General features: G+C 37.0%; 2 protein-coding genes across 4 annotated transcripts in view; one reads left to right on the top strand and one right to left on the bottom strand.

Annotated features, from left to right (window-relative positions):
* The window catches only part of TENT5D (terminal nucleotidyltransferase 5D), a 90831-nt gene extending 87726 nt beyond the window's left edge, over positions 1 to 3105 (bottom strand). The window contains exon 1 of the mRNA XM_016164904.1: positions 3092 to 3105. The gene's annotated coding sequence lies outside the window, so the exon portion shown is untranslated. The remainder of the gene's footprint in view (positions 1 to 3091) is intronic.
* The window catches only part of LOC107520764 (charged multivesicular body protein 1b-2), a 32860-nt gene continuing 21088 nt past the window's right edge, over positions 1377 to 13148 (top strand). For all 3 annotated transcript variants that reach the window (XM_016164908.2, XM_016164907.2, XM_016164906.2), the window contains exon 1: positions 1377 to 1508. In XM_016164908.2, the coding sequence (XP_016020394.2) occupies positions 1493 to 1508 (16 nt within the window). In that variant the 5' untranslated portion in view covers positions 1377 to 1492. The remainder of the gene's footprint in view (positions 1509 to 13148) is intronic.

The raw sequence follows: 13148 nt of genomic DNA, 5'->3' as shown, positions 1-13148 counted from the left end.
TGAAACAGTGAAATCTACCAAGTTTTGCCTGTCTCTATCGAAATATAATTTACATCGCAAACACACACACACACAAACACACACACAGAGGAGAGGGGGAGGGGGGAGAAGGGGAGAGAGAGAGAACGAGAGAGGGAGGGAGGGAGGGAAAGGGAGAGAGAGAGAGAGACAGAGAGAGAGAGACAGAGAGAGAGAGACAGAGAGAGAGACAGAGAGAGAGAGAGAGAGAGAGAGAGAGAGAGAGAGAGAGAGAAATCTTTATACAGTTTCGTCTGTGGAAGTGGTTTCCAGATTTAATCTTACGTTCAAAAGGTTTGTTTTTCCAGCATCAAAGGTTTATACTTAAGTAACAGTTTGTCCGAAGCCTACCAATTATCAACACAAGAGGAAAACAACAGCTTTTAGAAACATTTTAGGTCAATAGCAAACAATTCTAAAGATAAAGAGCTCAATTATATACTCATTTTCCACACAAATTGAAATTTTGAAGAGAAAAATTTTAAAGCCAAACTTGTAAAATTCCTCAGCAAGAAGATAATTATTCTATTTTTCCTCAAAGTAATATCTCTTAGGTCTTCCTTGGAATTTTCCAGTTTTGAATTGAAATACAGAGACACGAACGCCAGAGACACTTCCTTCCCAGAAATCTAGAGATGGTGTCTTATAAATTACCTTTGGTTATTTTAATAAGTCTCATATAAAATGCCAACCACTAGTAGCTTGATTAACCTGCCCTCCCATTATAGAGAGATTTCAGTCATTTTCGTATTGCACACCATCTGTTATAGAAACTAATAATCAATTTATTATGAATATATATTTCACAGAAACTTTGCCTCTTAAACCTAGGGCTTTTTGCGTCCTTCCCTTACCTAAAAGTTTAAGGATCAGGATCCTTTTTAAAACTTCAACTGAAACTCGCGATTCAAAACTGCCAAACCCGCTTACCCCTTAGGTTTTTATTTCATAGGATAATTTCTTAAAGAGTGCTTTAAAAGCCCTATACCTTTTCTTCCTTCATCCGTAAGATTTAAGCTCTGAGAACAGAAGTGAGGGGCCAAGGCTAGTATGAAATCTGAGGAAAGAGGTGTGGCGGAAGGTTAAGAAGAGCTGAGTTCGACAACGGAAAATACTAGAAGCTTAGCTGGGTGGCGAAAACCGTTAGGCGCTGGGTTAGACTAGGGTGCACGCGAGGAACGCGGGGGGGAGTGGCGTAACCTCTTGCCCTCTAGTCCCTCAACGGCCTCCAGCTACCGCAGCCCACCCAAACCGCCTCCTCAGGCGGCAGCCATTTTGGCGTTGCCCCAGCTCCGCCCCCCCGGCGCAGCTGGCCCCGCCTCCAGGCGAGCCCAGGGCAAAAACAGGAAGTGGGCTCCCCAACGTAGGAGCCCAGCTGGCGGCAAGGTTGGGACTAAGGCGGTAGTCAGAGTGTACTCCCGTCAAATTCGTGCCGCTGCCCCGGGCTGTCGCCTCTCAGAAAAGTTGTGGTACCATGTCGAAGATGGAGAGTATCTTTTCCCATCTGAAAAACTTGCTAGAGCTTAGGGAAAAGGGGGGAGGGGCTGGGGCCCTGAGAGGAGCCCGGTGGTGGTGACTTTTTAGGTCTAGTTGTGGAGGGGTGAGGGCACTGAACTCTGATTGGTAAGCGCCAACAGCTTTTTCTGTTATTGTTTTCTGGTAGTCTCCGCCATCCTAGAGTCTGGAAGCTTGAGACAGCTTTGGTAAGAGAGGAGTCGCGGGACAGGTTTGAAAAGATTATCTAGTGCGAACCCTCCGTTGAGGGCTGCAGTCACCTACTCTTTCACTGAATTTATCCACTTAGAAATCCAGGGGTGATGGTGCAGAAACAGGCGGCAGGAGTTTGCCAGAGGTTTGTCGCGGAATTATAGGTTTTCAGTGTAATATGAGGGCAAATAGCTTTTGTGGAACAACTTTTTCTGTATGGAGGTGACTGATAATAAGATAAAGTGCTTGATACCAGCCCTCCAAAGTTAAGTGCTCGCGTGTTAATGATTTGATTTAGCAAATGAGGAAGCTCATAGTTCTCTAAAGCTATAAAAATTAATCAGTTGCATCTGTGTTCCCACTTAAGCGATGAAGTTGGGGTTAGGAACCAAGCTGTGTGAAGCCCTAAATTGAAGAATTAAACTGCTTTTCGCAACTGCAATACCATCACAGGTTTTTGTATATCACTGTAATTGCTTTTTGTAGAAAAGCAATTATAGAAAATAAGAGTAGCTTGTTATCTTGCCATTAAATGAAACTTGGCAAAATGACAAAATAGGGGTAATGGTATTTGGTCATTCATGTTGAAGCTTCTTTTGCCTTCATTAGTTTGTAAGTCTGAAATGTAGACTTAGAGGATTAAATTATATAAGCCATACTGGGAATATTGATAACATATATTATGCTGAACTGTCCAAGATAAACCAAGAATAAAAAAATGTGCACCCTTGAGGAGGTGCAGAAATAAGTCATTTTATGTACAGAGTAGATTACTAAAAGTCTCAGCTATCATTGCAATTTAAAGTATATAATTTATGGAAGTGTAGTTGAGTTAGCTGAAGCAGTGGCATAAAGGAAAGGCCACTGAACTGTGAGTCAGAAGGTCAATTTCTAATCCCAGTTATACCTCTTAAGAAACATAAGTACAAGATATATAGCCTCTGTCATGCAAGGTTTACTCATCTGCAAACATACTGACCTGCCAACCTTACAAAGCTCTTCTGAAGATAAAATGAAATGGAAGGGCATACTAACTTGTAAAGCTTTGAACATGCTTTTAAGTATTAAGGAATAGAGTACAAATTCTTATCTTTTTCCGGAACTTTTGGAAAGATTTGAGGTAACAGCTCTAAAATTGCTTTTGTGTTCTACTCTAACAAGGCAAGTTAATTTTGCTCAACCTAAGCCTACCCTATGTGATTTCCAATAACAAGATAATTAGTTACTAATCTTATTTCACTGAAAGATATGTATGTCTGACTATAAGTAAAATTAATGGTACTGTAATCAATAGTTTAATATGTAATAAAAATGAACTGTTAACTACCCTTTATCAGAGGAAGTGAGGAGGTTTAACTTGACTTACATCATCTGGCGGTGATTACTTCTCTTGGTTTCATTTTGTAGAATCCAGAACTTTTCCTTAGCATATACAGGAGGAAAATTATGTACAAACTCAGATCTGTCTTCCATAAATAAATAACTTGAACTGAAACTTGAGTAACATTTGTCACCTATATGTAATGCAAAAAATTTCATTGTTACAGTATATAAGAAGATTAAATGGGCTAACAATTGAATTAGTATGGTAATTGTGACTTCTGTCTTTGGACAGTTAAAACCATTTGTCATGGCAGATTAGATCAAATTTATTGGTTGTAACATGTCGTATAGGCGTTTTACAAGTATAGAATTAATAGCAATATGTGTTTCAGGAGTAGTGTTTGATTATAGGAATGAAACTAAAGAAATATTCATTATTCCCCTACTCTGTACTCTTTTTTTTTTCTTTTGCTTCTCTGTTTTTACCCCTCTTCTGGCATTTTGTTATTTTTGTTGGACTTAGCTCAAGCACGCTTTGTTTCCAGGAAGCTTTCTATGTCATCTTTTTAATCTCCTAACCCACAATCCCAAACAAACCTAGAAAGCTGAGAACATCAGTTCCCACAAGTTCCTACACTGTGCTCCTTTCCCCATCTCTTTTCCCCTGCATTTTAGCCTTTTTGTTTTTTGTTTTTGTTTTTGTTTTTACTATTGCAATTATATGTTTACTTATATCTTACATTAAACTGAGGTTTTTGAGGATAGGGTCCTTATTTAATCTTTGAATCCTCATTTCCTTGTACACCACACAGCATTTGGTGGACGGAAAATGGGTAAATGACCTCTGCTAAGAATTAATTATTGAGTCTCTCCTCAATAATTGAGTCTCTACTATGGGCTGAGCAATGCACCCAGGCTGTCGATACAAGGGTTATAAGACCCCTTCCCAATTCTGAGTAACTTTCGATGTAACTGAGCCGGGACACACATGGGTAGGGATAAATAGCAATATGAGGTAGCGTATACTTAACTTAGATGAATACTAGAACAGCGATTCTTGACCCTATGTGTGGATTTATTAAACTCCTTGAAATTGTATGCAAAATTTTGTATGTTAGTATGTGTGTGTGTGTGTGTGTTTTTTTTCCTGAGGGAAAATATCTATAGTTGATAGCTGTTTCTCCAACCTTAAAAATGTTGAGAAGTAATGAAGTAGGTAGTAGGTACTGTATATTTTCTGAGTACAGAAGGGAATGTGAACCGGACTGGTATCATTGTTTTTGTGTAGTCTCCTAGGCAGATGAGACTGTTTTAAACAAAGATTGCTAGCCACCTTAACAATGTTCACCATTATTAATTGGTTTATACCCTAAAACATAACTAATTACATATCAGAGTCTCTGCGGCTTTGCTAATGTTGACAAACATATTGTGATTTTTTGACCAAGATAACAATATTTCAAATTTGTAAATACTGTTACCTGATAGTAGTCTTATAATTTATGGCCTGGCTAGCTAGTAGAACATTGTCTTACAAGAAGTATTGCAAGTAAGGATTCCTTATGGTTCATCATTTAATGCCATTTGAGGATCAATTCTGAGCAATTCACTATGGAAGTTAAAATGCAAAGAAATAAGAGTTGCTGGATTTGCGTTCCTGTTTATTCTTTTATTCAGCAATTACTCCTTTATCATCTATCTCTAGGCTTCCATTTTCATATCTGTAAAATGAGGAAAGTTAAGTGATCTCTAAGGTTCCTTTCAATTCTGATCTCCCTATGTTTCTATGACCCCTAACTACCTCCAAGAAACTGAAAAAGGGGAAAGTTGGATGCATAATAGTTTTTGTCACCAAATGTATGCATAAAAAAAATCTATAGTATTGGTACCACTGTTTTATTCTGGGGCAGGCAGGTGCTAGTGGAACATTTTTCTTTTCTTTCTCTTACCTACTTTTTTTTTTTCTATCCCCTACTTCCTTGTACCCAAAGGATTGCATAATCCAACTTTTGGCACTTGGAATCAAATAGTTTTCTGCCCTACTGTGTTTGCATAACTTAACTTTAACTTCTTGGTGTTGCTTCATTCACTTCAGAGAGGGAGGCCAGACCTGAGATTTCTACTGCGAATTTCTGTAATAAACTAACATTTTTTTTCTGAGGTAGCAGATTGAAATCTTAAAGCGAGCCTGCCTTCTGTATGCATAATGGGTATGTTGAACCTTAATGATTTTTTATTTAGATTTTAAAGCAATAAACTATTAAAACATAACTGATTTCCATCCTTTGTCAGCAGTGTACTTGCAAATAAATGAAATCCCATAAGATGTTTTAAAGAGACAATGGGACTTCTTATTCCCTGACTAACTACATTGCCCAATTAAGATAGGTGACTTAGTAAAGCCATGAGGTAGTAATGACAATTTATTGAACAAAAAATTATGTGCTAAACTTTGTGTTGAGGATTTTGTATATTTTACCTCAAACTCTCAAAACATCACTGGAAGACAGATGGTAGTAGTCTCATTTTTTGGAAGAGGGAATTAAAGCTAAGAAAGCCACAGAGCCTGTAAAGGATCTGGCTGAGGCTCCAAAGTCTGCTGTGTTCACTTTTGCACAGTGACTCCACAACTTACAGTGCACTCAGTTAATGTTTGATGGAGTCCTAGGGGTAAGTAAAGCTACTTTTTCTATGTATTGACATTCCACTTTAGATTTTGCTTTAAAAGATTGTGGAAAGCCATGAATCTCCACAATCACTTTAGGAAAAGCTTAGCTTAGATTTCTCTCTTGATGACAAGTCTAGTTCATAGATATTTCCTATTAAAAGGTACACCTGTATAATGTAATGTTTTAAAATTTAATTTTGTAGAATTGGAGGGTGGGGAATTAAACTTTCTGAAAATTTGACATAATTGAGATGTTCGGATGATTCATTGATTTCCTTATTTATCAATCCCAAGGACCAAATAAGTGAGTTTTGCACGTTTGCATGGATTTTGGCATGCGGGGGGGGGGGGAACTTATTACCATTAATGGAGGTCTTTGAGACCAGTTTTTCAGAGCCCGTTATATTGTTTGTGTTAATCAAAAAGCAAGCATTGTGGTGTCTGCTAAACCTAACAGGGATTAAGAGGAGGGTTCTAGGGAAGGGAGGAAGGAGAGAACACTATGCTAAGGAACTGTATGTGAATACAGTCAGGTAACTGGTGGAGGCCAGCATTACTGATGCACAGGGTGCTGGAGCCTGGAATTTCCCAACACCTAGTTTAGGGACTTATGCATCATTCTATACATGTTAATAAATACTATTGTTCAGTCTTTCAAAACATTCACCCATCTATCATAAAGTATTTCAGCTATTGTCTTTTCAGTAGGCAAAGAAAAACAAATGCTGTCTTTGTAGTAATCACTTTGCCAACTTGAATTTATGATTAGTCAGTGAAGGAAATTTATTCTGTCAGTGTTATTTTTCCAGATATCTAATATTGCTCAATATATCAAGTCTGGTTCCAAAGCCCAATTTAGTAGTTGAATTGATGCCATTATTTTCTATATCAGCAATCAATTCTCCCACTTCAAGGTAGAGGATATTCACTTATTGTAGTATACACAGAGTATGATTATTTGAATAGCAGATGGTCATAGGAGAATTTACTCATTCCATATCCTGTTTGTAGAAAGTACCCAAGAGTTAGAAGTAAGGTTTTAGACCCAGGGAGGTTTTGATTTCTGGTCTAGGGCAAAAGATTCCTCAGCAGAAAAACACTGGTGTTACAAGTTGTCTGGATTACATAGACACATATGAATATATTTGACAATGGGGATAGTCTAAGATATTAATCCTCTATGGGTTCATGTATTTATACTTATTTCTACTTAAACTATACTTAAACTGTTTTAACCTTGCCTCTCTGCCATATTCTAGTATAAGGTTGAGGTCAGGGAATTCTCCTTATTTCTGAATGTATAGAATTATTTAGAATAGGAAATAAAAATTTGCATGCCCTTATTGTACTGCTAGTCTTATGATAGTTAATATTTCTTAAATTGAAAAGAACTTGGAGAGAGAGAATATGAATGTGTATGCACATGCAATTTCGGCATTCATGGGACTGATTATTACTCTGAATTTATTAAAGCAAGTGTAATACTAGGGCTGTTGTTTTCAGAACTGCTAGTAATTATGATTTAATCAATAGTCTCACGCTTTATTTCATTAATCATTTTTGAATTGTATGAAGTTAAAATATCTAGCAATTAAAAGTAAACTACATTTGAAATTATAAGTATTCAAGAGTATAAAGTTTTAGACTGTTTACTAAGCCCCATAGCCTTTCAAAGAGAAAATATTCCCAACAGGAACATATAAATTATTTCTGCAAGAAAGTAACTGTTTACATAGAACTCCTTTCCAAAAGGAAAAATTGACTTCTTCCTCATTCTTACGTACTTTTATACTTTTAAGGAGTGAACATTTTAAACAATAACCATTTCATATAATGGGTAATTGAGAAAATTGCCATACATAGGGAAACAGGTTTTGATTTGAGTTGCTATCTGTTTTAATATTCAAATCATAATTTATATTTCTTTAAATTTTACAAAGGCTATAAGGCACATGTGCCATATGTTGCATTATATCTTGGTGTCTTTGGGCATCACCTCAGAATCATACACATTAATATTTGTACACTGAAATGTGCGAACAGTAGAATAAAGACTATACATAATTTGTTAGTTGAGATTAGGTTTTGTCATCAAATTTTTCTAGTCGGGTTGTTTTGCTACCAAATGTTATATGTAACTTTCAGTTTTCAGAACTTTTCATAATTTGGAAAGGTGAGTAAGTCATCATGGAGATAGGGAGGGAGGAAGGAAGGAAGAGAGGAATGGGCAATTTCTTGGTGGTTTTTAGTGGTTGTGCCAGTTTACATTCCCACCAGCAGTGTATGAGGATTCCTTTTTCTCCACAACCTCTCCAACACTTGTTATTACGTGTCCTGTTGATGATAACCATTCTAACAGGTGTGAAGTGGTAGCTCATTGTGGTTTTCATTTGCATTTCTCTAATAGCTAATGAAGTTAAGCAACTTTACATATGTCTGTATGTCTTCTTGGCGGAAGTGTTTGTTTAGGTCCTCAGCCCAGTTTTTAATTTTTTTTTTTGGTTATTGTTCTTGTTGAGCTGTATGAGTTCTTTATTTATATATTTTGTATATTAGCCCCTTATTGGAGGTGTTGATCCCAAATATCTTCTCCCATTCACTTGGTTGCCTCTTTGTCTTGTCGATGGTTTCTTTTGTGCGGCAGAAGCATTTTAGTTTGATGTAGCCCCATTCATTTATTTTTGCTTTTACTTCTCTTGCCTTTGAGATTACATTCATAAAATCCTCTCTAAATCTAAGTTCCATGAGTTTAGTACCTATGTTTCCTTCTATGCAATTTACTGTTTCAGGTTTTACATTCAGGTTATTTACTTCTTAGATCCACTTTAAGCTAATGTTAGTGTATGTTGACAGATAGCAGTCTAGTTTCATTCTTTTACATGTGGCTTTCCAATTTTCCCAGCACTGTTTATTGAAAAGGCTTTCTTTTCTTCATTGTATGCGTTTGGCTCCTTTGTTGAAAATTATTTGCCTATCTATGCTAGGGTTTATTTCTGGACTCTCAATTCTGTTCCATTGGTCTGTGTATCTGTTTTTCTGCCAGTACCATGATTTGCTTATTGTTGCTTTGTGGTATAATTTGAAGTCAGGCAGAGTGATCCCTCTGGCATTGGTCTTTTTTCTCAAGATGGCTTTGGCAATTAGGGGTCTTTTGTGCTTTCATACAAATCTGATGATTTTTTGTTCTTTTTTAAAAAAGTGCCATTGGTATTTTGATAGGGATTGCATTAAATCTGTATATTGCTTTGGCTAATAATGTCATTTTAACTGTTGATTTTCCATTCCATGAACATGGAATATCTTTCCATTACTTTGTGTCTTCAGTTTCTTTTAATATTGTCTTTTATTTTTTCAGTGTATAGGTCCCTAACATACTTCGTTAAGCTTATTCCTAGGTATATTTTTACTTTTGTTGCAATTGCAAAAGGAATTGTTTTTATCATTTTTTCTTGAAATTTCATTCTTAATGTATAGGAACACTATGGAATTTTGTATGTTGATTTTGTATCCTTGTATCCTGAAGCTACTGTTTTTGTTTATTGTTTCTAACAGTTTTTTAGTGGAGTCTTTAGGATTTTCTGTATAATCATATCATCTGCAAAAAGTGACAATTTGACTTCTTTATTCTCAATTTTTATGTCTTGTATATCTTTCTCTTCCTTGATTGCTCTAGCTAGGACTTCCAACACTATATTGAACAAGAGTGGTAATAATGGACAACATTGTTTTCTTCCTAATCTTAGAAGGAAGGCTTTTAGTTTTTCACCATAAATTATGATGTTAGTTAAGGGTTATCTCATATATGGCCTTTATTATGTTGAGGTCCTTTCCTTCTATAACCATTTTATTAGCTGTTTTAATCATAAATTGATGCTGTGTCTTTTCAGATGCATTTTCTGCATCTATTGGTATGATCATATGATTCTTATCCTGTATTTTGTTTATGTGGTATATTGTTCAACTTGCATATGTTGGACCATCCTTTTGCCCCTGGAATGAAGCCCACGTGATCATGATGTATAATCTTTTTAATGTATTCTTGTATTTGATTTGCTAGTATTTTATTTAGGATGTTTGCATCTGTATTCATCAGAAATATCGGTCTGTTTTATTTTTTGTGTGTTACATTTAACATGTTTTCATATAAGAGTAATGTTGGCTTCATGAAATGAATTAAGAAATAATCGCCTCTTCAAGTGTTTCGAAAAGTTTGAGAATAACAGGTATTAAATCATCTTTGAATGTTTGATAGAATTCACTAGCGAAAAAGCCATCTGGTCCTAAACTTATAGGGAGGTTTTTGATGATTGTTTCTATTTTTTTAATGTTCATCAGTCTATTTAGATTTTCCAGTTTGTGATACAGTCTAGGAAGGTTGCATATTTCTAAGAACTTGTCCATTACTTCTAGGTCATTGAATATAGCGGCATATGATCTTTCATAGTATTCCATGTATGATATTTTGTATTTTGGTGGTATCTGCCTTAACTTCTCTTTAATTTGTATTTTGTTTGTGGTTTTTTGTTTTGTTTTGTTTTGTTTTACCAAGAAGCAAAGACACCAGGAAATGTGGCTGCTTTGCATCTTGCCCAGTTAGAGAAAACCTGTTCACACTGCTGCACTTTTGCTTTGGTGTTCATCTAAAGTCATACTGAGACTTAAAACTACCCACTCTTTTTTTTAACTTTTTTTCTGGCTTTATTGAAATTTATTGAAATTGCTTGCATTTACATTGTACAATGTAAGTTTTTTAAAAATTATATTTCACATACAATAATATTCCAGTTTCAGTTGTATAGCATAGTGATCAGAGATCCACATAACTCGCAAAGTGATCACCCCACTAAATCTAGTAGCCCTTGTCCCCCTTACATATTTATTACACTATTAACCATCTTCCCCATGCTATACTCTACATCTCCATGTCTTTTCTGCAGCTATCCATTTTTACCTCTTTTATCCTTTTGCCTTTTTTTTGCCATCTCCCCAAACCCCCTCGCATCTAGTATCCCTCAAGATTCTCACTGTATCTATGAGTTTATATCTGCTTTTGTTGTCCTTGTGGTTGATTTTGTTCTTTAGATTACACATGTATGTGAAATCATGCGATATTTGTCTTTCTCTATCTGACCCATTTCCTTCAGCGCAATACCCTCTAGGTCCATCAGGCAATATCTTTTTCCATCCCCTTCCTTTTAGTCTGTGTGTATCTTTTAATCTGAAGTGAGTCTTTTGTAGGCAGCATATGTAGGGATCTTGTTTTCTTATCCATTCAGCCACTCTATCTTTTGTTTGGAGCACTTAATTCTTTTCCATTTGAGGTACTTGTTGATAGGAATGTAGTTATTACCATTCTTTATTCCGTTTTTGATACGTATTTTATCTTCTTAAAGTAGTCCCTCCAACATTTCCTGTAATACTAAGTCGGTGTTGATAAATCCCCTTAGCTTGTTTTTGTCTGGGAAGCTCTTTATCTGTCCCTCAACTCTAAATGTTAGATAAAGTATTTTTGGTTTTAGATTCTAGGTTTTCATCACGTTGACTATTTTGTGCCAAGCCCTTTTGTCCTGCATAGTTTCTTTTGAGAAATCAGCTGCCAGTCTTATGAGTGCTCCCTTGTAGGTAACTTTTTCTCTTGCTGCTTTTAAGCGAGATTCTCTCTTTGTATTTGCCATTTTAATGTGATGTGTCTCAATGTGGGCCTCCTCAGCTTCATTTTTTTGGGGGGGACTGTCTGAGCTTCCTGGGTTGTAAGTCTGTTTCCTTCACCAGGTTAGTGAAGTTTTCCATCATTATTCTTCAAATAGCTCTTCAATGTCTTTTTTTTTTCCTGGTACCCCTATGACATGGATATTTTACATTCAGTAGTGTCCCATAGGCTTCTTAAATTATTATTATAGTCTTGACATCTTTTCTCTTGCCATTCTGAGTGGGTGTCCTTGGCTTCCCCATCCATTATATTGGTGGTTTGATCCTCTTCTTTATCTACTCTGTTTATTCCATTTAATATACTTTTCACCTCAGATAATATGTTCTTCATTTCAGACTGGTTTCCTTTTATAATTTCCATTTCCATTTTTAGATTTTTTATCTCTTTGTTGAAGTTCTCAGTGAATTCATCTACACTTCCCGTAAGTTCATTGAGCATCTTTATAACCAGTATTTTGAACTTCACACTGTTTGATTGCTTGACTCCATTATTTCTGGATCTCTGTTCTGTTCTCTCATATGATTTCTGCTTCTTTGTCTTCCCATTTTGACTGCCTTTGTGTGTCTGTTTCTAAGTACTAAGCAAAGCTCTTAAGTCTCCCGGTCTTATTAGTGTGGATTTTTGAAGTAGGTGTCCAGTGGCACAGTCCTGAGACAGGTTTGGCTGCAGGCCAAGTTTAGCCCCAGCCTGTGCCCCTCTGGGGCCACCTGTTAAGATTCAGGGAGCAATCCACAGATGATGTGCTTATAGTTGCCTTAGGAGGCCTCACCAGAAATTGTGGACAGCTGCCACCAGTGTGAGTCTAGGCGCTACTCAGCAAGGGGCACCTGACTAAGCAAGGACACACTTGGATGTGACTTGGGTGTGGCTGTGAGTTGGGGGAGGCAGAGTTTCACGGAGTTCTCTGTTATCCAGTTTGATGATGTCTCATGGCAGCTCCGAGTCAGCACACTGTGAAGGGGGCTGGGTTCAACAGAGGAACAGTGGATACAGAGGCACTTCTGTATAGAACGAATCTCACTTCTGGCCCCCACTTGACAACTCAGTGTCCCACTGTAAGTCCCTGGGGCCCCCTTCCCAGCTGACCCAGCACTTGTGCTTAGAGTGAGTGGATCCATCACTGTCAAAGTCCTCTCATGGACACGGCCCCTTTAAGAGGCATCTGGATCTTCTGGCTGCTGCTGCTATGGCCTCTGTTCCACTCAGCTTCTCCAGACTGAGCAGCCTCGCCTCGTTGCCCTATCCTACCACCTCCTGTTGCAGGGTGATTTCTTCTTTCTCTCTCTAGTTGTATAGCTTGTTCATCTAGATCCCATGTGATTTTCTTTGCTATCTGCTCCTTGTTTCTGTCACAACTTTGATTTGGTCGCCAGAAGATGAATATTCAGAGCCTCTGCCATCTATGCCATTTTTTTCTTTCTTAAAACTACCCACTCTTATCAGGCGTCTTCTCTTTGCAAAAAATTTCCACTAGGTCTAATCTTCACAGTTTTGTTCTTCACAGTCTGTTGACTCAGCATTACGTGTCCCACATTTTTGTCAGTTTTCAAGTCTACTTCTGGGGCAAGTATCAAGGATCCAGACCTTATAGGTTCAATGATTTTTAAAACATCATTAAATATTCTTTAGAATTCTGACATGTTTTAAAATACTGCCACCCGTTTTTGCATTTCTAGAAACAGTCATGCTTCTTTATGATGTAACTGCTACAACAGCCACGTA

The sequence above is a fragment of the Rousettus aegyptiacus genome, unplaced genomic scaffold (genome assembly GCF_014176215.1).
Source record: "Rousettus aegyptiacus isolate mRouAeg1 unplaced genomic scaffold, mRouAeg1.p scaffold_m13_p_9, whole genome shotgun sequence".
NCBI lineage: Eukaryota > Metazoa > Chordata > Mammalia > Chiroptera > Pteropodidae > Rousettus > Rousettus aegyptiacus.
Note: the sequence above shows the minus strand (reverse complement) of the source record. Positions and strands in the feature narration are given on the sequence as shown.